We start from the raw sequence: 24371 nt of genomic DNA on the forward strand, positions 1-24371 counted from the left end.
TTGGTGCTGTTACTCACACAGTACCCCACACCACAGGAGAAAACAGATAATCACAGCCTGACCATTAGGGCCAAGGCCAAATAGCAAAATAAGTTTGCCTTTAATTTGTTTTCTTCATATCTAAAAGTTGGAGGTAAAGACTGTGTACAGACCTGAAAACAGAGTTTTCTTCTCCTGGGGCCCCAGAATTTTTTGTTCACTGTCTGATCTCTGGATGAAGGGTGGACCACAGGTGGCAAGCAGTGGTCTACCTGTGGTTATTTTATTCTTGCTGCCCTCTGCCCTTGCTATGGCCACTATCTGTCCCACCCTCAGAACTGAAGATAGATGTTAGTAGAGAGAGGCTGTCCCCTCACCTCTGGCAGAAAAGGGATGTTCAGGGCCTCCACCCACCTGACATCAGAGCTGCACTTCAACGTGGTAGCTGTTGGCCATGTGTGGCTCCTGGGTGCCTGGAATGTGCCTGATCTGAACTGCAATTTGCTAGAAAAGTAAAATACAGAGTTGGTTTTGAAGATTTAGTTCCAAATATATATATAGTGCCTTAATAATTACATATTGCTGTGAACCCAGAAAATCTGAGACAGGTCTCAGTTAATTTAGAAAGTTTATTTTGCCAAGGTTGAGAACACGCCTATGACATAGCTTCAGGAAGTCTTGAGGACACCTGCCCAAGGTGGTCAGGGAATATCTTGGTTTTATACGTTTTAGGGAGACATGAGACATCAATCAACATATGAAAGAAGTACATTGGTTTGGTCTGGAAAGGTGGGACAACTTGAAGCAAAGGCAGGAAGACATGAAGCTGGAGGGAGCTTTCAGGTCACAGATAGGTGGTTACATTCCTTTGAGTTTCTGATTAGCCTTTAGTTTCCAGCTTGAGTTTTCCTTAGTAATTTTGGGGGCCCAAGATATTTTCTTTCCATGTAGCTCACATATTAAAATGACAATATTTTAAACATACTGGGTTACATTATTACAATCAATTCCACGTGTTTCATGTTTCTTTTTAAAGTTTGGCTACTAGAAAATTAAAAATTCACATGTGGCTCACATTTTATTTCAGAGGACTGCCTCCTTTTTAAAATGTTAGGCTGCCTGCTCAAAGGACCAGAAGCCAGGAAGGTGATAAAAGCTAAAATTTCAAAGTAATTGTTATTATATTATTTTCATCTGTGACTAGCCACATAGTATATTATTTATAAATGCATATGACCTTATACACAAGGTTCAATGCAAACACCCTCTAGGGTGGGCCTGGCTCAGCTCAGAGGAAAGCCTGCCTGAGAAAGCTGCAGCTAGGCTGTCACTCTTCATTCAGCCCAGCAACTGATCACAACTTCTGTCACTCACGGCCTAAGGGGGTGGGTCTTAAACAGCATCCAATCAGGGACGCTGGGCTGGGGACAGTCCAATCAGGCACGCAGCTGGAGCGGACAGGACGGCTTCCGGGATATGGCGGGGCGTTTGGCTGTGGCTGTCTCCAGAGCTCCAGGTCTGGTCTTCATTTCTGTGTCTTGTTCCTAGAGGCCCAGCCTGTGTGACCCTGTGACCTGCAGATATTGGGCGATCCAGAGCCAAGACTCCAGGACCCCCTGGCAGCCTAGAAATGGTGAGTGCCGGGTCTGACATCCCGAGAGGGGGGAGGGGCTGGTCGGAACCTTGGGAAGTGGCTGTGGCGGACTTAGGTCTCCACGCAGTCAGCTCCACGATCTGCGCCCGGAGTTCTCCTTGCCCAGCTCGGCCTCAGTCCCCTTCAACCATAAGATGGCGGCTGTGCTGATAGCCGGGCGCTGGGCGTCCTGTCTCTTCCCTCTGCAGAGACTGTGACCTGACCTGTAGCCCTGTCTGGGCAGCTCTGCACGCGCAATTCCGCAGTCTCTCCCAGATTGTGCAGGAACCACGGGGAGAATCGTGACTCGGGGTGCGGGTACATGAGCGGGAAGAGCTTTGATCTGTGGGGTTCCCAGTTCCTATTTTCTCCTATTGAAAATCTATGGGAGTGGCCGGGGGCGGTGGCTTACGCCTGTAATCCCAGCAGTTTGCTGGGAGGCGGGCGGATCAATGAGGTCCGGCATTCCAGAACAACCTGGCCAGCATGGTGAAACCTCGTCTCTACTAAAAATACAAAAATTAGCCAGGTGTGGTGGCAAGCATCTGTAATCCCAGCCATTCGGTAGGCTGAGGCACGAGAATCGCTTAAACCCAGGAGACCAAGATTGTGCCATTGCACTCCAGGCTGGTTGACACAATGAGACTATCTCAAAATAAATAAATAAATAAAAAATAAAGGGGAGTCACCGCAAAATATTAAATAATTTAATCAACGAGTGGTTCTAAAATTGTAAAGCACCCAGCTGTGGGATGTAGTTTGTGGTCCTTTGGAGGAACTTGAATGAAAGACTCTGCATGATACAAAAACGCGAATTCAGTAATCGGTTAGGTAGAGTTACGTAGTGTCTTAATTTCCATGTTGAGCGTACAAACTTTCCTGGTTATGTAATCAGAGCTTAATTCCAGTTTATAGTTTGTTAACCCTGTATTTGTTTTCCCCAATGTAGTAATTTACCAAAAAAAAATTTTTTTTGAAAGACGGAGTTTCGCTCTTCTTGCCCAAGCTGGAGTGCAGTGTCGCGATCTCAGCTCACTGCAACCTCCGCCTCTGTGTTCAAGTGATTCTCCTGTCTCAGCCTCCCGAGTAGGTGGGATTACAGGCAAGCACCACCACGCCCAGCTAATTTTGTATTTTTAGTAGAGACGGTGTTTCTCCATGTTGGTCAGGCTTGTCTCAAACTCCCGACCTCGGGTGATCCGCCCATCTTGGCCTCCCAAAGTGCTGGGATTACAGGCGTGGGCCACCGCACCCGTCTTGAGTTAGATTTTTTAAAAGTAGGAATTCAGGGACTACGGCCACCTCAGTCGAATTGCCTAGCAGTTAACTATTTTCACTCCCTACACAAAACTGATCTTCCCCTGCATTTTTCATAGGTGTTCTAAGCAGGGTCTCAAGTCTGCCCTCACGCCCCCTATTCCTCCAGCCTGACTCTGGTTTGCAGTAAAATACAGAATTTCCATTTCCTCCTGACAATCCCAGATGCCAACTCCCCCTCCCTAATTCACACTATTAACTATTTGTCCTTTAGTGTACGTTTTTGATACTGTATTTTAATTAAACATTTTTTGACAAAGCATTGGATGGCACATTTAAATAGATTCGTTTTCTGTTTATAAATATTTTCCATAAGAAGAAAGCAAGGAATAATTTTCTGACACTGTATTGTAAAATAATCTTTGTGTCTTTTCCTTTTATCTTCCCTTGGCGTAGAGATCTCCTGGGACTGTTTTGGCATCAAGGTTTTTCTTGGAAGTTTTGTGGGGTGATGTGTCCTCAGCCACCGTTTAGTTTTTTTCCTGGTCCTGGGTTTCAGTACTGTCTGAATAAACCAAGGTAGCAGTCATGGCTATGTCTGGGAGACTGTCTAATGAATATTAACTCCTGGGTCATTCTCTCCCATAGGACAACCTGTGGTATGGAGTGTAGCCTCTTAAGGGACTAGGTGGATGCCCTGGGGCTGAGAGGAATTTCCTGGTGTGCTCTTCCTTTGAAAACCTAACCCCTTCAGATGTTTGAATTGTCTTCGCCCAGCCCAACTTTCCTTTCTTGCAGACACATTGCTGGTCAGCCAATCAGATGCTGGTATTGAGTTGAAAACAGAAATAATTTCTGCCCCTGCCCCCTAGATTCTCTACAATTTGTGAAAAAAGAATAGTATCTCTGCCAGGCACAGTGGCTTACGCCTGTACAAACTCAGCACTTTGGGAGGCCAAGATGGGCAGATCACCTGAGGTCAGGAGTTTGAGACCAGTCTAGCCAACATGATGAAACGCTGTCTCTACTAAAAATACAAAATTAGCAGGGCGTGGTGGGGCATGCCTGTGATCCCAGCTACTCAGGAGGCTGAAGCAGGAGAATCGCTTGAACTCAGGAGGTGGAGGTTGTGGTGAGCCAAGATCGTGCCATTGCACTCCAGCCTGTGCAACAAGAGCGAAACTCCGTCTCGGGAAAAAAAAAAAAAAAAAAAGGTGTTATCTCAAAAGGCAAAAGAAACCCTGACCCTGGTGATGTGAGGCAAGAAATTGCAAAGTAAAAGGCACTTGGAACACTCACTGGAACAGAGTGCAGAGTCTCCGGAGAGGGTGGTTATTGAGTACTTAAGTGAGCAAGATGGGTGGGAAAATCTGTCAAGTGATTGAACTCCACACATGAGTCGGACACATCTGTTTTCTTATCAGCACTGCCACTCCCTGGGTTTGTCACTTTGGAAAGATTTGTTCACTTATATTTACTTCAATTTTTTAACTCTAAATTGCAATTTATTAGTAGAGCTTGAAAGGTAAGAAAATATTTACAAAGGGCATAAAAGAGGTGGGTTTCAGAAAAATCTAATCTTTTTTTTGTTGTTAAAAATTCTTATGTACCTTTTTCTTTCTTAGAGTGAGTTTAGGAATTTTCTCAGGCATATTATTTTTTTTTATGGATTTCAAACAGAATTCCAAGGCTTAGATTTTGGAATGTTACCAAGGAAAAGAATAGGGAAAATCTCGCTTCCATTTTGGCTGTAGAAAATGAATACATTTCCAGAAGAAAATGTTGTAGATAATAGGTGGGTTACATGAATTCATGAAAACATCAGTAGTTTTTTCAGGGTAAATTTTTGACAGTGAATATCTCTGTTCTATATCCTGTTATCTTTATTTCAGAGTGTAATGATAAATGTTTTAGATGAAACCTGGTACCTCCTACAAGTTGTTCCCATATGACTAATTGTTTACTACATGATTTTTTTTTTTTCTTTTTTTTTGAAACGGAGTCTAGCTGAAGGCTGAGGTGCAATGGTGCAATCTCGGCTCACTGCAATTTCTGCCTCCTGGGTTCAAGCAATTCTCCTTCCTCAGCCTCCCAAGTAGCTGGAACTACAGGCACACACCACCATGCGCAGCTATTTTTGTGTTTTAGTAAAGACGGGGTTTCACCATGTTGTCCAGGCTGGTCTCGAACTCCTGAGCTCTGGCAGTCTGCCCCTCCCAAAGTGCTAGGATTACAGTCATGAGCCACCGTGCCCGGCCTATTACATGACTTTTTTTTTGAGACGGAGTTTCACACTTGTCGCCCAGGCTGGGATGCAGTGGCACAATCTCAGCTCACCGCAACCTCCGCCTCCCAGGTTCAAGTAATTCTCCTGCCTCAGCCTCCCTAGTAGCTGGGCTTCCAGGCATGTGCCACCACACCCGGCTAATTTTGTATTTTTAGTAGAAACGGAGTTTCTCCATGTTGGTCGGGCTGGTCGAACTCCCGACCTTAGGTGATCTGCCCACCTCGGCCTCCCAAAGTGCTGGGATTACAGCCGTGAGCCACCACACCCGGCCACTACATGATTTTTAATGGAAATAATAAAATAATACATTTGTAAAGGAATAGATACTTTTGCTTTTCTTACTGAGGTATGAAATGTAAGCATTGTAAAATTGCCTTTTTTTTTTTTTTTGAGATAGAGTCTTACTCTGTCACCCAGGCTGGACTGCAGCCCCCGCCTCCTGGGTTCAAGCGATTCTTCTGCCTCAGCCTCCTGAGTAGCTGGGAGTACAGGCACACGCCACCATGCCCAGCTAATTTTTGTATTTTTGGTAGAGATGGGGTTTCACCATATTGGCCAGGCTGGTCTCGAACTCCTGACCTCGTTATCTGCCCGCCTCAGCCTCCCAAAGTGCTGGGATTACAGGCGTGAGCCACCGTGCCAGGCCAAAATTGCCTTGTTTTTATATGAACATTGTTTGAATAATTTTGCTGGATTTTTCAAACACTTTTCAAAGACCAAGTGAATAACTCTGACATGGAAATTAAAGCTTGAGCCCAGCGACTCCAAGCTAAGGCTAATATTGAGCCTGCAAAAGAAGGTTTTTTAAGGTCCAGTTAGTTCTTTCTGGGGAGCCTCCCCTGCAGGTGTCCCAGCCTGCGCACCCCAGCCATGGAAGGAGCCTTTATCCTGAGAGAAGCTACAGAGCCCTGGAAAGCTGGGGCCCCACAGGCAGATGCAGTTACGATTAAGGTGGAAGGGGACTGGGAGGATCTTACTGAAGATAAAGTTGTCCTTGTTTTGAGACAGTTTTTAGACTTTGTAAAATAGAACAAAGTTAGATTTGTGTAAAAAAAGAACATTGAATTATCAAGGAGTATTGCAACAGGAGGAAGTACCAACCATAAGAGCGTTAAGGATTGCAAAGTTTAGGCAGACAAAGGCTTTCTCTTTTTTCTTCTTTTTTTAATCTTTTTTTTTTTTTTTTTGAGATGGAGTCTCACTCTTGTTGCCCAGGCAGGAGTGCAGTGGCGTGATCTCGGTTCACTGCAACCTCCACCTCCTGGGCTCAAGCGATTCTCGTTACTCAGCCTCCCAAGTAGCTGGGATTATAGGTGCCCACGACCACACCTGGCTGATACTTGTATTTTTAGTAGAGGCAAGGTTTCACTATGTTGGCCAGGCTGGTCTCAACTCCTTACCTCAGGTGATGACAAGGGCTTTCTTTCATAGGGATGAGCAAACAAGATTAGAAAAAAGATGGGAGGGGAATGGCAAATGGAGGGTAAAAAATCAGATTATAGATCAGAGAATGTTTTATCCTGAAGTCAGCATACTCTTAGAAGTGACATAGAATGGGGTTGTATGTTGGCTCAGACGGAGGGTAGCCCAAAGTCCAGGAGCCTCTTGGAAGGAGATAAATTTAAGTGAGGTCTGATATGGAAGTCCAGGAAAGTGGTCCCAATCCAGACTCCAAGATAGGGTTCTTTGATCTCACGCAAGAAAGAATTTAGGGTGAGTTCATAGAGTAAAGTGGAAGCATGTTTATTAAGAAAACAGAGGAATAAAACAATTGCTACTTCACAGATGTAGCAGCCCAGAGGGCTGCTGGTTGACCACTTTGTGGTAATTTCTTGATTATATGCTAAACAAGGGGTGAATTACTTATGCCTCCCCTTTTTAGACCATATAGGGTAACTTCCTGATGTTGCCATGGCATTTGTAAACTGTTATGGCGCTGATAGGAGTGTAGCAGTGAGGACGGTCTTGGCTTTGGTGGGTTTTAGCTGGCCCCTTTACTGCAGTCTGTTTTATCAGCAAGGTCTTTATGACCTGTATCTTGTGCCAAGCTCTTATCTTATTACACGACTTAGAATACCTTAACTGTGGGCCGTAAGCAGTAATCCCAGCACTGTGGAAGGCTGAGGCGGGCGTATCACATGAGGTCAGAAGTTCGAGACAGCCTGACCAACGTGATGAAACCCCATCTCTACTAAAAAAAAAATACAAAAATTAGCCGGGCATGGTGGTGGGTGCCTGTAATCCCAGCTACTCGGGAGACAGAGGCAGGAGAATCACTTGAACCGGGGAGGCAGAGGTTGCAGTGAGCTGAGATCACGCCACTGCACTCCAGCCTGGGCAACAGAAACAAGACTCTGTCCCCCCCACCCCACCCCCCAAAAAAAGGATGCCTTAACTGTTTGGGAATGCAGCCCAATAGGCTCTGGTTTATACGCCTCTGACAGAAGTATTTTATTTTTACCACTGAAGACAAATTCAGCTAATATTTTTATGAGAGCAAGAAGAAAATGTGCAGTCTATGTCTGGCTTCTGTGACAGGTAAGAACAGAGAGCACCGTCTAAGTCTTAATGGGAAGGGTGTTTCTTTCCATGTGCTTCATGTTTCTGGAGCACCCAAAGGATAGAGAATTTTATTAATCACAGCTGTTTTCCAGGATTATCCATGTGCTTTTTATTTTCCCACCTCTTTTCTTTTCCTATGCATTTCTTCCGTTTGACTTCTCCTGGATTGTATCTTTTATAATAAACTGATAAACATAACTACAGTGTTTGCTGAGTTCTGTGAGTAGCTCTGTCCAATTATTACACTTCAAAGAGGTTTTGAAAGTCCTGAATTTTTAAAAAGCTCAGAAGCATAGATGGGCCCATGGGGTTTGTGACTGGCATCTGCAGTGAGAACAATGTTGTGGGGACCGAGCCCTGAATCAGGCTCTGTGCTGACTCTGGGTGGTGTCAGAATTCAAATGTTAGACAATGAGTTGGTGCTGGAGAATTGCTTGATTCTCAGAGAACTACAGATTCAGTACCAGAAAAAAAGATATCTTGGAGGCCTGGCCTGGAATAAAACTCTGGGTGTCTGGGAATGGGAGGCTGTGCTCTCCTGTACACAGGCCATTACACTGTCCATTGTCTTGTGATTCCAGGTGTCTTCTTAGGGTAAGAAAGGATGAAAACTTGGAACGATCTCTGATGATAGACCCTGTTTTCCCACAGGTGCCACCACGGGATTCCCACCCACTCACACACCCTCTAGACATTGACATGTCCACATCCCTCCCAGAATGAGGCACCATCCTCAGGAACTTCACCACAGCATTTCTGATCCCAGTGTTTCTTCCCAGAAATGCACAAAAGTGTGTACAAGTCTCCTGGAATGTTCCTACTCCCAGACACAATCTCTAGCAGCAACCTCTTTTTCTCCACCTACTTAAAGAGTTCTGGGCCACCTGTTCATAATCTTACCTGCCTCCATGGACCTAGAAATAAATCAGTACAGCCCCACCTGGGCTACTATCTGTAGCACAAACCAGTCTTTTCACCTACATAGCACTCTCCCAAACTAATCAAGTTTTTTCCTTTTATTTTTGTTCTAGGGATACACATGCAGGTTTATCATATAGATAAAATTGTGTCATGGAAGTTTGGTGTAGGTTATTTTGTCACTGAGATACTAAGCATCAAACAGGTATTGTTTCTGATTCTCTTTGTCTTTCTAACCCTCCACCCTCAACTAGGCCTCAGTGCTTGTTCCTCTCTTTGTGTCCATGTGTTCTTGTTATTTAACTCTTATAAATGAGAACATGCATTTGGTTTCTTGTTTCTGCATTAGTTTTCTAAGGATAGTGGGCTTCACCTCCATCCATGTTGCTGCAAAGGACATGATCTTGTTCTTCTTTTTTTTTTTTTAATAACCACACAACATTCCATGATGTTTATATACCATATATATTTTATACACACACACACATATTTATTTTATTTTATTTTATTTTATTTATTTTTTGAGATGGAGTCTAGGTCTGTTACCCAGGCTGGAGTGCAGTTTTGCAATCTGGGCTCACTGCAACCTCCGCCTCCCACATTCAAGCGATTTCTCCTGCCTCAGCCTCCCAAGTAGCTGGGATCACAGGTATGCACCATCACACCCAGCTGATTTTTGTATTTTTAGTGGGGACAGAGTTTCACCATGTTGGCCAGGCTTGTCTCGAACTCCTGACCTCAAGTGATCCGCCCATCTCAGCCTCTCAAAGTGCTGAGATTACAGGCGTGAGCCACTGTGCCCTGCCACCATATATATTTTTATTTTTTTAATTATTTTATTTTGTTTTATTTCCTTTTATTTTTTGAGATGGAGTCTCGCTCTGTTGCCGAGGCTGGAGTGCCGTGGCATGATCCCTGCTTGCTGCAGCCTCCACCTCCCAGGTTCAAGCGATTCTCCTGCCTCAGCCTCCCAAGTAGCTGGGATTACAGGTGCCCGCCATGACGCCTGGCTCATTTTTGTACTTTTAGTAGAGACGGGGTTTCACCATGTTGGCCAGGTTGGTCTCGAACTCCTGACCTCAGGAGATCCACCCGCCTCAGCCTCCCAAAGTACTGGGATTATAGGCATGAGCCACTGTGCCTGGCCTATATTTTTAAATATTATATTTTATTTATTGGGGAGACAGGGTCTCACCCTGTCACTCAAGCTGGAGTGTAGTGGCATGATGTTGGCTCACTGCAGCCTCAACATCCTTGGCTCAAGCATTCCTCCTACCTCAGCTCCCCAAACAACCCTCCTACTTCAGCTCCCCTAACTTAGCTTCTCCTCCTCAGCAGTCCCTGTAGCTGGGACTACAGGTGCGTGCCACTATGCCTGGCTAATTTTTCTTTTTCTATTTTTTGTAGAAATGGAGTTTTTTCATGTGGCGTTGGCTGGTCTCAAATTCCTGAGTTCAGGCAATCCACCTGCCTCGACCTCCCAAAGTGCTGGGATTACAGGCATGAGCCACCGTGCCCAGCCATACAATATTTTTCTTTATCCAGTCTACCGTTGATAGGCATTTAGGTTGATTCCATATCTATGTTATTGTGAGTATTTCTGCAGTAAACATGCACGTGCATGTGTCTTTATGGTAGAATAATTTATATTTTTGGGGATATATACCCAATTAGAAGGTTGCTGGGTCAAATGGTACTTCTGTTTTTAGTCCTGTGAGGAATCACCACACTGCTTTTCACAATGGTGGAACTAATTTACACTCTCACCAGCCGTGCATAAGCATTCCCTTTTCTCCACAACCTTGCCAGCATCTGTCATTTTCTTCTTCTCTTTTTTTTTTTTTTTGAGACGAATCTTGCTCTGTTGCCAGGCTGGAGTGCAGTGGCAGAATCTTGACTCACCGCAACCTCTGCCTCCCGGGTTCAAATGATCCTCCTGCCTCAGCCTCCCTAGTAGCTGGGATTACAGGTGCGCACCACCACGCTCGTCTAATTTTTGTATTTTTAGTAGAAACATGGTTTCTCCATGTTGGCCAGACTGGTCTCGAACTCCTGACCTGAAGTGATCCTACCTGCCTCAGCCTCCCAAAGTGCTGGGATTATAAGTGTGAGCCACTGCGCCTGGCCTTTTTTTTTTTTTTTTAACTTTTTAAATAATAGCTATTCTGACTAGTGTGAGATGGTATCTCATTGTGATTTTTCTTTGCATTTCTCTACTTTTAGTGATAAGAAAGATATACTCATCAAATGCTCGTTAACCACATGTATATCTTTAGACAAGCATCTGTTCATGTTTTTTGCCTACTTTTTAATAAGGTTGCTTGTTTTTTCTTGTAAATTTGTTTAAGTTCCTTTTGGATTCTGGATATTAGACCTTTGTCAGAAGCATAGTTTGCAAATACTTTTTTTTTTTGAGACGGAGTCTCGCTCTGTCGCCCAGGCTGGAGTGCAGTGGCGCGATCTCGGCTCACTGCAAGCTCCGCCTCCGGGGTTCACGCCATTCTCCTGCCTCAGCCTCTTGAGTAGCTGGGACTACAGGCACCCGCTACCGCACCCGGCTAATTTTTTGTATTTTTAGTAGAGACGGGGTGTCACCGGGGTCTCGATCTCCTGACCTTGTGATCCGCCCGCCTCAGCCTCCCAAAGTGCTGGGATTACAGGCGTGAGCCACCGCGCCCGGCCAATATTTTCTTTTATTCTGTAGATTGTCTGTTTACTCTGACTGGTTTTCTTTGTTTTTTATTTGTTTGTTTTGCTGTGAAAAAGCTCCTTAGTTTAATTAGGTCCCATTCATCAATTTTTGCTTTTGTTGCAATTGCTTTTGGTACCTTCATCATAAAACTTTGCCAGTTCCTATGTCTAGAATGGTATTTCCTAGGTCAACATACAGTATTTTTTATTTAAGTCTTTAATTCATCTTGAGTATATTTTTGTGTATGGTATAAGAAAGGGGTGCAGTTTCAGTTTTCTACATAGTGTTAGCTAGTTATTCTAGCACCATTTATTAAACAAAATCCTTCTTACGTTCCTCTTGTCAGCTTTGTCGAATATCAGATCGTCGTAGATGTGCAAGCTTTATTTCTGGGCTCTCTATTCTGTTGCATTGGTCTATGAGTCTGCTTTTTACCAGTACCATGCTACTTTGGTTTCTGTCGCCCTGAAATATAGTTTGAAGTTGGGTAATGTGGCTTTGTTTTTTTTTTTGTTTGTTTGTTTGTTTTGTTTTTTTATTGAGACAGAATCTCACTTTATTCCCCAGGCTGGAGTGCAGTGGCGCAGTCTCGGCTCACTGCATCCTCTGCCTCCCAGGTTCAAGCAATTCTCCTGCCTCAGCCCCACAAGTAGTTGGGACTACAGGCATGTGCCACTCTACCCTGCTATTATTATTATTATTGTTGTTGTTGTTATATTTTTAGTAGAGACGGGGTTTCACTGTGTTAGCCAGGATGGCTTCAATCTCCTGACCTCGTGATCCACCCGCCTTGGCCTCCCAAAGTGCTGGGATTACAGGCGTGAGCCACCGTGCCCAGCCGCTTTGTTCTTTTTCCTTAGGATTGCATTGGCTATTTGGACTTTTTTTTGTTGTTCCATATGAATTCAAAAATAGTTTTTAGTTGTGTTAAGAATGTTTTTGGTAGTTTCATAGAAATAGCATTATTTCTATATATTTCTTTGAGCAGTAGGGTTATTTTAATGATACTGATTTTTTTCTGTCCACGAGCATAAAATAGTTTTTGATTTGTGTCAGTTCTGACTTCTTTAAGAAGTGTTTTGTAGTTCTTGTCATAGAGACTTTTTACCACCCTAGTTAGCTGTATTTCTAGATATTCTGTTCTTTTTGTGGCAGTTGTGAATGGAATTTTTTTTTTATTTGGATTTTGGCTTGGATATTGTTGATGTGCAGAGATGCCACTGATTTTTGTACATATATTTTGTATCCTGAAATTTTGCTGAAGTTGTTCTTCAGTCTAAAGAGCTTTTGCACCAAGACTGTAGGGTTTTCTAGATATAGAATGATGTCATCTGCAAACAAGGTTAGTCTGATTTCCTCGCTTCCTATTTGGATACCTTTTATTTATTTCTCTTGCCTGATTGCTTCTGGCCAGGACTTCCAATTCTATGTTGAATAAAAGTAGTGAGAGGAGTCATCCTTTTCTTTTGCCAGTTTTTAAAGAAGAAATGCTTCCAGCTTGCGTCTGTTCAGCATGTTGGCTGTGGATTTGTCACAGATATCTTACTATTTTGAAGTATGTACCTTCAATGCCTAGTTTGTTGAGGGTTCTAAACATGAAGAGTGTTGAATTTTATTGAAAACTTTATCTACATCTATTGAGATAATCTTGTGGTTTTTGTCTTTAGTTCTGTTTATGTGATGAATCACATTTATTGACTTGCGTATGTTGAACCAACCTTGCATCCCAGGGATAAAGCCTACTTGATCATAGCAGATTCGCTTATTGATGTGCTGCAGGATTCAATATTACAGTATTTCATTGAGGATTTTTGCATCAGTGTTCATGAAGAATTTTTGCCTGAGTTTTCTTTTTTTTGTTTTATCTTTGCCAGGTTTTGGTATCAGAATGATGCTGTTATATAATGAGTGGGGGAAGAGTTTCTTCTCAATTTTTTGTAATAGTTTTAGAAAGTATAATGCCAGCTAATTTTAGAAAATATAATGACAGCTTTTCTTTGTACATCTAGTAGAATTCAGCTGTGAATCTGTGTGGTCCTGGGTTTTTTTTTTTTTTTTGAGTGGTAGGCTATTTACTAATTCAATTTTGGAGCTTGTTATTTTTTTGTTCTGGGCTCCAATTTCTTCTTGTTTAGTATTGGGAGAATGTATTTGCCCAGAAATTTATCCATTTCTTTTAGATTTTTTTAGTTTGTGTGCATAGAGATGTTCATAGTAGACTTCAGTAGTTATTTGTATTTTTTGTGGAGTCAGTAGTAATGACCCTTTTGTCATTTCTTTTTTTTTTTTTTTTGAGATGAAGTCTTGCTCTGTCGCTCAGGCTGGAGTGCAGTGGCTCGATCTCGGCTCACTGCAAGCTCCGCCTCCTGGGTTCACACCATTCTCCTGCCTCAGCCTCCCGAGTAGCTGGGACTACAGGTGCCCACTACCATGCCCAGCAAATTTTAAAAAAATATTTTTAGCTGGGCACGGTGGCTCCAGCCTGTAATCCCAGCACTTTGGGAGGCCGAGACGGGCGGATCACAAGGTCAGGAGATTGAGACCATCCTGGCTAACCCGGTGAAACCCCGTCTCTACTAAAAAATACAAAAAACTAGCCGGGCGAGGTGGCGGGCGCCTGTAGTCCCAGCTACTCAGGAGGCTGAGGCAGGAGAATGGCATAAACCCGGGAGGCGGAGCTTGCAGTGAGCTGAGATCCAGCCACTGCACTCCAGCCTGGGCGACAGAGCGAGACTCCGTCTCAAAAATAAAATAAAATAAAATAAAATAAAAATATTTTTAGTAGAGAAGGGGTTTCACCGTGTTAGCCAGGATGGTCTCTATCTCCTGACCTTGTGATCCGCCCACCTCAGCCTCCCAAAGTGCTGGGATTACAGGCGTTGTCATTTTTTATTGTGTTTATTTGAATCTTCTCTTCTTAATTCACTAATCTTGCCTAGTGGTTTATCTTATTGATTTATTTAAAATATTTAACTCCTGGATTTCTTGATCTTTTGTATGACTTTTTATGTCTAAATCTCCTTCAGTTCTGATCTGATTTTGGTTATTTCTTGTCTCCTGCTAGCTTAGGGGCTTGTTTGCTCTTGCTTCTCTTATACTTTTATTTATGATGTTAGGTTGTTAAATTGAGATCTTTCTAACTTTTTGTTGTGAGCATTTAGTCCTATGAATTCCCTTTTTAACCTCACATTAGCTGTGTTGGAGAGATTCTGGTGTGTTGTATCACTGTTCTCATTTGTTTTAAAGAACTTCTTGATTTGTGCCTTAATTTCATTATTTACCAAAAGTCATTCAGATGAAGGTTGTTTAATTTTCATGTAATTGCATGTTTTCAAGTGTTTTTCTTTGTATTAAATTATATCTTTTTTTTTTCTTTTTTTGAAATGGAGTCTTACTCTGTCACCCAGGCTCGAGTGCATGGCACCATGTCAGCTCACTGCAACTTCCACCTCCTGGGTTCAAGCGATTCTCCTGCCTCAGCCTCCTGAGTAGCTGGGACTACAGGCGCGTGCCACCGTGCCTGGCTAATTTTATGTGTGTGTGTGTGTATTTTTAGTAGAGACAGAGTTTCACTGTGTTAACCAGGATGGTCTTGATCTCCTGATACCATGATCTGCCCGCCTCAGCCTCCCAGAGTGCTGGGATTACAGGCATGAGCCATCATGCCCAGCCCTGAATTATATCTTTATCAAATTGTGGCCTAAGTGAGCATTTGGTATGATTTTGGGATTATTGAACTTGCTGAGGATTATTGTGTTTCTGATTTTGTGGTGAATTTTAGAGTATGTGATACATGGTGATGAGAAAGATATATATACTATGTTGTTTTCAGATGGAGAGTTTCATATATGTTTATTAGAATGATTTGGTCAAGTGCTGAGTTTAGGTTCTGATATCTTTGTTAATTTTCTGCCTCAATTGAGGTGGGAAATTAAATAAAATTAAATTAAATTAAAAAGAAAAACAAGCTTTCCTGTATTAGGCTGACTTATCCCAGAGGCAGTAACAGGCACAGCTCACACCCAGGAAAAGTCTTGGTAACACTATCTAAGAAGCCAGGACTCCAAAGAATGTGCTCTGGAGATTCTCCCAGCATTCCCTCAACATAGGGAGAAGAGAAACAAATTTTCCTTTCTCTTATGGTTCTGTTTTTCATTTAAGCAGCACAGTGAAGGTCATGAGATCCCTGAGCAGGCCTGTATTGCAGCCACCTAGGCGCCATGGTGAAGGTTATGAGATAATCCCTTGCAAGACACTGGAGCAAGCCTAGATAACAGCCATCTGGGCTGCACAGCAAGAGTCATATATAAGCCTGAGTTGTGAACCTGTCATAGTATGATTAACTGCTTTTTTTCTGTTTCTGTATCCTTGCTTTCACACCACTATGCTTTGTGCCACTGTAGGCTTGTTTCAAGTTAGCCCACCCCCTTCAGAAGTGCGTATAAAAGTTAAATTTGTCTTTGTCGTAGGCCTAGTCTCTGGATGTTAATCCACTGGGTCTGAGTGCACTCAATAAAATCCTCCTTTTCCACCTATCAGTCTCTCCAGTCTCCTAATTCATGCAACACAATGATCTAAGTGTCTGCGGAGTGTTGTAGTCTCCTGCCATTGTGTCAGAATCGACATCTCTTTATAGGTCTTCTAAGAACTTGCTGTATTCATGTGCACCCATGAATTTTTTTTTTTTTAAGACAGTTTCATTTTGTTGCCCAGGCTGGAGTGCAGTGGCATGGTCTTGGCTCACTGCAACCTCCTGGGTTCAAGCAAATCTCATGCCTCAGCCTCCTGAGTAACTGGGATTACAGGCATCTGCCACCGTGCTTGGCTGGTTTTTGTTTATATTTTACTAGAAATGGAGTTTCACCATCTTGGCCAGGCTGGTCTCAAACTCCTGAGCTCAGGCAAATCCACTGCCTCAGCCTCCCAAAGTGCTAGGATTACAGGAGTGAGCCACTGCACCCGGCCAACACCCATGCTTTGCCAAGTGGTTATCAACTGAGGTTTCTAATTAGGACTCCATGGCCAATTTGCAAAGATCTGTTTACTTGTGCCCTTTCAAGCAGTAGTTAACACAGTGAAACCCTGTCTACTACTATTACTTTCAAGTAGAAGCATCCATGTTGTTTTAATTTAGCGCCTCATGTGATTCTAAGATGAGGCCAGAATCAAGTGTGAAAGCTTCTAAACACATCCATGAGAGTTAAGTTTCACCTTTGCACTAAAGGGTGGTTACAGGGCCTATTCTGTTTGGGTTTGGTAGGGGAAGGGCAGTGCGGTCCATATTACCAATATTGCAGCAGAAACTGCTGTTGTCTGTGGCAGGGGAGGGCACCTGAGGACAGAAAGAAGAAATGCATCTCCATGGAGCTGTGCATTGTTTCTAAATCTCCTCTGTTATAAAGAACACAAATGAGTGGACTTTTTTTTTGCAAGTCTTGGTTCTTCTGCCTGTGAGTGTGGTGGTAGCCAGGTAAACAGGTGCTGCTGACATTTTAAAAGGCATATTCTCAAGATGCAGGTGTAATTTATTTGGAGAATCTAATCTGAGGAATTTCAGAGAAATTGGAGAAAGAAGAATAAATGGCGATTTTTCAGCTAATGATGTCCCAGATCAAGAGTTGTGTCGGCCGGGCGCGGTGGCTCAAGCCTGTAATCCCAGCACTTTGGGAGGCCGAGACGGGCGGATCACGAGTTCAGGAGATCGAGACCATCCTGGCTAACACGGTGAAACCCCGTCTCTACTAAAATACAAAAAAAATTAGCCGGGCGAGGTGGCGGGCGCCTGTAGTCCCAGCTACTCGGGAGGCTGAGGCAGGAGAATGGCGTGAATCCGGGAGGCGGGGCTTGCAGTGAGCTGAGATCCGGCCACTGCACTCCAACCTGGGCAACAGAGCCAGACTCCGTCTCAAAAAAAAAAAAAAAAAAAAAGAGTTGTGTCCACTCTACCTCCTGGACTGTCATGCGTTTAGTACTTGCAAGCCTTTACTTCTCTACTTGTATTTTTCCTCCCTAATGAGTTTACTTTAAAAAATTTTTATGGTAGTCAAGGGTCTCTGAAAAATATTTCCTTCCTACGTACCAGATCTTTCTGTACATTCTCTACATCATAGCTTTTTATATGCCATGCAGAGTTCTCACCAAGATTATAAATTAATCTGCAATATTAAAAATGTTCCCTTGTGGCTGTGAAACATGAGGTGTGGATACTCAAGGTTTCAATTGGGGAAAGGTGGGTTCCTCAGTAGAGATGGAGAACATGTAATGTTGAGGTTCCATCTGTGTTCTCCATTGGCTTTACGCAGAACAGGATTTTGAAAATGCTTATTTAAACAGGATGGCATTTATTACCCAGAAAATTCCAAATATATATAGACATATATATATTAGGAGGTACTTGTTCTCTAGAATGCTAAAAAAAGACAACTGTAAATCACTATTAAAATTACAGAACACTTGGCCGGGCGTGGTGGCTCACACCTGTAATCTTAACACTCTGGGAGGCCGAGGTGGTTGGATAACTTGAGATCAGGAGTTCGAAACCAGTCTGACCAACATGGTGAAACCCCATCTCTACTAAAAATACAAAAATTAGCCAGGCGTGGTGGCAGGTGCCTGTAATCCTAGCTACTGTGGAGGTTGAGGCAGGAGAATCACTTGAACCCAGGAGGTGGAGGTTGCAGTGAGCCAAGATCGTGCCATTACACTCCAGCCTGAGGAACAGAGCAAGACTCCGTATCAAAAAAGAAAAGAAATTACAGAACCCATGAGTTATCGGTATCTTAAACTTTGAATAAAACGGATGTTTCGGCCGGGTGCGGTGGCTCCAGCCTGTAATCCCAGCACTTTGGGAGGCCGAGACGGGAGGATCACGAGGTCAGGAGATCGAGACCATCCTGGCTAACACGGTGAAACCCCGTCTCTACTAAAAATACAAAAATCTAGCCGGGCGTGGTGGCGGGCGACTGTAGTCCCAGCTACTCGGGAGGCTGAGGCAGGAGAATGGCATAAACCTGGGAGGCGGAGCTTGCAGTGAGCCGAGATCGTGCCACTGCACTCCAGCCTGGGTGACAGAGCGAGACTCCGTCTCAAAAAAAGAAAACAACAAAAAAAAGGATGTTTCTTTATGGTTAAATTCAGACTATAATTTGCTTTTAGGTAGCAATATCACATCAGTGAGGCTGTGTCTTTCTGTGTGTACCAGTGCATCATAAAAATTTGTCCTCGTGTAGTTGATGTTAATGATTCACTTGGTTAAAGAACTCTCTGACAGACTGTTTTACTATGGAGTTGATTATTTTTTCTTTATTATTAACTGTCTTTATGCAGTGGATGCCATCACATTTAATTTGGCAGCTGCCCTTCTTCCTTAGGTTTTCTTTGCATATATCTGTCTTTGGAAAATGAAAGCTCTCATCTTTGTTTACAATGCAAAAAAACTGGGAAAAACAGGTTCCTTCATTTACTGGATGTTTGACAAAATATTCTTTTTGGACCAAAAACATTGGCATTACTGGTGAGCTTGTTAGAAAAACAGCAACTCAGACTTTATTCCAGATTTTCTGAAAAAATAATCTGTATTAACAAAATCTTCAGTTCATTGAATACATTAAAATGTGAGAGATCAATTCTAACTCAACATGTCTTTTTGATCTGAAAAATATACACAACTCATTCTGTAAGATGTAAACATAGCACTCAAAAATGTATATGTTTGTGTTCATGCCCTTAATTTACTCTATCATTTAGAAAAATGTCATGTGTACACTGATGTTGTGGATCTTATGACACTATTTTCTCAAAGTTAGAGAATATATTAGAGAATATTTCTGTTTGTAAATTAATTTATTGAATAATTTCAGTCAGTCGTGTAAGTGAGAAGCAGTTCTCTTTTCTCTCTCATTTCAGCTTGAATTAAATAAAAAAGTCTACCCATGGGCACTTGGTAAATATGTTTCTCTCTCTCTCTTTCTCTCTCCCTGTGTGTGTGTGTGTGTGTGTGTGTGTTTCAGGGACCATTGACATTTACAGATGTGGCCATAGAATTCTCTCTAGAGGAGTGGCAGTGCCTGGACACAGTACAACAGAACTTATATAGAAATGTGATGTTAGAGAACTACAGAAACCTGGTCTTCCTGGGTGAGAATAACTTCAATACACCATTCCTAATATACCCTAAATGTTTCATTTCTCCTCTTTGTAGAATGTTTTTTGGTAATTTATGCTTTGCATAAATGAGTTTCAGATTCCTGTTTTTAAGAAAAGTTTGGGGATTTTTTTTGTAGAAAAGAATTTCTTCAAGATGTTTTATCTTCACCTGAACTTTCCATATTCCTGAGCTGATTTGTATTATGTACTCTTGATTAGTGATAATTTCAGGAATTTAGTGGCCTAAAATATTGTTGCCTACATCTTAAAATCTAATTGTCACAGTCGATTTTTTATTAAGTAGTACTGGTCAATGAAATTAAGAACCTACAAATTTAAAATATTTTCTAAAGATTTAGAAATTTCTCTTATAAATTGGTATTTGGGGATTAATTTACTAGAATATGTACTACATCCTCTTTACTGAGCACATTACTAAATTGGTAATTACAGAATATAAGCAAGATTCATCTTCTTTATTTTTAATAAAACAGGTATTACTGTCTCTAAGCCAGACCTAATCACCTGTCTAGAGAAAGAAAAAGAACCCTGGAATATGAAGCGACATGAAATGGTGGATGAACCCCCAGGTAGGTGAGAGTGAATACAACAGACAACACAGATGAGAGGTCCCAAGGCCAAAAAGAAAGCCAGTCCTTACAATGTGATTTGGGAAGCTATGTTCCAAAGAAAATATTTTCTGAAAAACTGTGTTCTAAAAAACTTTCAGCCTGGCACAGTGGCTTACGCCTGTAATCCCAGCACTTTGGGAGGCCGAGGCAGGCGGATCACGAGGTCAGAAGATCGAGACCATCCTGGCTAACACAGTGAAATCCCGTCTCTACTAAAAATACAAAAAGATTAGCTGGGCGTGGTGGCGGGCACCTGTAGTCCCAGCTACTCGGGAGGCTGAGGCAGGAGAATGGCGTGAACCCGGGAGGTGGAGTGTGCAGTGAGCCGAGATCGCGCCACTTCACTCCAGCCTGGGCGACAGAGCGAGACTCCGTATCAAAAAAAAAAAAAAATGTTGGCGTGCTGTCACATGCCTGCAATCCCAGCTTCTCAGGAGGTTGAGGCAGGAGAATCACTCAAACCTGGGAGGCGGAGTTTGAAGTGAGCTGAGATGGCATCATTGCACTCCAGCCTGGGCAACAAGAGCGAAACTCCATCTCAAAAACAACAACAACAACAAAAAAACACCTGTCTTAGTGACTGCCCTACAGCGCAAAGTCCTGAAGAATATTTACTTTGCAAAAAATAAAATGGGAATTAGCCTCTACCAAAGCCCCTTGTAACAAGCCAACTAAAGGTGGACCCTAGTGCAGACCCCGTAGCCTTGTGACCAGGCTACACCCTCTGTCTACTACAAACCCATAGGGCATCCCAGCACCCTGGGGACCCAGCGAAAGAGCCTTACCTCGTGAGGCCAGTTTATAAAAATTGAAGAGGTGTTTGCTTCTTCAAATTCACAGACACCAATGCAAAACTGTATTGTACCCGTTGTTAATGCCTCTATTTTAATAATAGCACTGGAAGTATGTGGCATAAATATTAGTCAGAAAAATAGAAAATAGGCTGGGCATGGTGGCTCACACCTATAATCCCAGCACTTTGGGAGGCCAAGGCAGCTGGATCACCTGAGGTCAGGAGTTCCAGACCAGCCTGGCCAACTTGGCAAAACCCTGTTGCTAGTAAAAAATATAAAAATTAACTAAGTGTGGTGGCAGGCACCTGTAATCCTAGCTACTTGGGAGACTGAGGCAGGGAGAATTGCCTGAACCCAGGAGGCAGAGGTTGCAATGAGCCAAGCTTGTGCCAGTGCACTGCAGCCTGGGTGATGGAGTGAGACTCTGTCTCAAAACAAACAAACAAACAAAAAGCGTTGAAATTGAAGACAAGTAAAAAGTTGCTGTTTGTAGATTATATAATCTTATATTTAAAAAACCATAAACAATACATTAAAACCTGTCTAAACTAATAAATGCCGTCAGTATATTAGCAACATATAAAATTAACATACAAGTGTAAGTTATGGTTCCATACACTTAAACTATGTGATAGAGGAAGAAAACAATCTTATTTACAATAGCATTAGAATAATAAATTTCTGAAAACAAATTTAACCAAGGAGGTAAAAAGTATTTACGATTAAAGATATATCAATGAAAGAAATTAGAAAAGACATAAATTTTAAAATATTTTATGTCTGTGGATTGAAACAATAAATATTTTTAAAGTGCCATATTATTCAAAGTGATCTATAGATTCAATGAATTCCCAATGAAAATTTCAGTGGTTTTTTTTCCCCCACAGAAATGCAATTTTAAACTTTACATGACACTACAATAAACTTTGAATAGCCAAAGCAATCTTGAGGAAAAAGAACAAAGCAAAAGAACGTCATACTTTATAATGTCAAACCATATTTCAAAACTATAGTAATACAAACATAATGGACTGTGCAGAAAAATTAACAAAAAAACACCACTGGAACAGAAACCACTACTCTCAAACATTTTAGACATAATATGAAAAGACAACCTAAAAAGTAGTTTAACAAAGAGTTTTTCAAAATTAGGCAGATACTTGTGTGTCCCCCAAAGCAATGAAAAAGTGGTCAGATTATGCAGTATGTTATATGCCATTAAGAGGGCTTTGGCTCTCACTGTAAGCTTGAACAAAGATCACTGAAGGGAAAGTAGAATCCTTAAAAAATTTAAAAGCATAAGAGCAAAGATGCCTCTATGTGAGAGGAATTTTTTTTTTTTTTTTTTTTTTGGAGACAGGGTCTCACTTTGTCACCCAGGCTGGAGTGCAGTGGTGTAATCTTGGTTCACTGCAACCTCGGCCTCCCGAGTTCAAGAGATTCTCCTCCCTCAGCCTCCCAAGTAGCTGGGACTACAGGCATAAGCCACCACACCTGGCTAATTTTTGTATTTTTAGTAGAGACAGGGTTTCACCATGTTGGCCAGGCTGGTCTTGAACTCCTGACAGGTGATCTGCCTGTGTCGGCATCTCAAAGTGCTAGGATTACAGGCATGATCCACCTTGCCCAGTCCGATTTTTTTTTTTTTTTTCATTTTTAAGTATTTGAGAAACATAACATTTTAAAGTAATGGCTGCATTCTTGTTTCCCGTAGTCAACATGGTTTCATTTTCATTGCATCATTAACAGATTTGGTGTTTTTAAAAAAATTTACAGTTGCCATTCTTAATGGATGTGAGGTGATTTTGTTTTTCATTGTGATTTTCATGCATATCTCTACAAATTAGTGATCTTTTGTTCTTTTTAAATGCTTCTTTTCCAGTTGTGTATCTTTTTTGCTGAAAACTTAGTTCAATTATTTTCCCATTTTAAAATCACATTGTTTAACTTTATTGTTTAGTTTCAAGAGATGTTTGTATATTCTGAATATTAAATCATATCACATGTGATTTGCATACATTTTCATCCATTTCCTAAGAGACATTGTCACTCTATTGAATGTTTTCTCTGATGTGCAGAAAATTTTTAGTGCAGTTAAATTTTAATTTTCTTTGTTGCTCATGCATTTAATGTGTCTAAGGAAAAGCGGCCAAGTCCAATGTCCTGTGTTTCTTCTATATTTTTTTCTAAGGGATTCGTTAGTTTTTTTTTTTTTTAATGTCCAAGTATTTAAAATGTTTTTTGTATATGATTCAAGGAAAGGATCCAACTTTACCAGTGTTTCTTTTGGTTTTTTTCGATATGGAGTCTTGCTTTGTTGCCCAGGCTGGAGTGTACTGGTGCAATCTCAGCTCACTGCAACCTCCATCTCCCGGGTTCAAGCAATTCTCCTGCCTCAATCTCCGGAGTAGCTGGGACTACAGGCATGTGACACCACACCTGGCTAATTTTTTTGTATTTTTAGTAGAGATGGGGTTTCGCCGTGTTGGCTAGGCTGTATTGATAATCCAGTTTCCAATATTATTTTTTAAAGAGATTTTCTTTTCTCTATTATGTGCTCATGGCAGTTTTGTGGAAGATCATATACAGAAGGGTTTATTTCTGTGCTGTATTCTATTGTTTCATCTTTCATCTGTCTTGTCAGTACCACATCGTTTTTGTTATTGTAGCTTTTAATATGTTTTGAAATCAAAAAGTATAATGCCTCTTTGTTCTTTTTCATAGGTGTTTGGCTATAGTGTATGACCAAATTTTACAATATGAAACAATATTTCTGTAAAAAACTGTGCTATTGGGATTGTTTATGGATTATATTAAATATGTTTATCACTGTATCTTGTATTGACATATTTGAAAAATTAAATTTTTGACCCCTAAGCAAGAAAATGTTGAAGAGCATGTTTTATTTTCATATATTTTTGGATTTTCCAGTTTTACTTTTGCTTTTAGTTCCTAGTTTTATTTAGTTTTGGCCAGAAAACATAGTGTGTAATTTTGGTCTTTTAAACTTTATTTGTTGTTGTTTTGAGACAGGAGCTTACTCTGTCACCCAGGTTGGAGTACAGTGGCATGATTTTGGTTCAATGCAGCCTCAGCCTCCTGGGTTCAAGTGATCCTTTCATCTCAGCCTCCCGAGTAGCTGAGACTACAGACATGCACTACCATGTCTGGCTAGTGCAGTTTTTAATTATTTGTAGAGACAGGATTTCACTATGTTGCCCAGGCCTGATCTCAGACTTCTGGCTCCAAGTGATTCTTTCACCTTGGTCTCTAATGTGTTGGGATTAAAGGCATGACCCACTGTACCCAGCCAATATTCCTAAATTTAGTAAGACTTGATTCGTGTCCTAACAGAATACACCAGGTGCAAATAAGGATATTTTGCTTTTGACTGGAGAGAATCTCTTGCTTTCAGCTGGAAAGTTTTTTGTTTGTTTGTTTGTTTTGAGATGGAGTCTCACTTTGTCACCCA

At 41.8% G+C, this 24371-nt stretch overlaps 2 protein-coding genes across 2 annotated transcripts in view; both read left to right on the plus strand.

The window, feature by feature from the left end:
• The window catches only part of LOC112612815 (zinc finger protein 208-like), a 152964-nt gene that overhangs the window by 122404 nt on the left and 6189 nt on the right, over nt 1-24371 (plus strand).
• On the plus strand, nt 1431-20071 carry LOC112612846 (putative zinc finger protein 730). Its single transcript, XM_025367798.1, has 3 exons — nt 1431-1612; nt 19338-19464; nt 19968-20071. The coding sequence occupies exons 1-3, from the start codon at nt 1610-1612 to the stop codon at nt 20069-20071; spliced, it is 234 nt and encodes a 77-aa protein (XP_025223583.1). The 5' UTR covers nt 1431-1609.

Source organism: Theropithecus gelada, chromosome 19 (assembly GCF_003255815.1).
Source record: "Theropithecus gelada isolate Dixy chromosome 19, Tgel_1.0, whole genome shotgun sequence".
Taxonomy (NCBI): domain Eukaryota; kingdom Metazoa; phylum Chordata; class Mammalia; order Primates; family Cercopithecidae; genus Theropithecus; species Theropithecus gelada.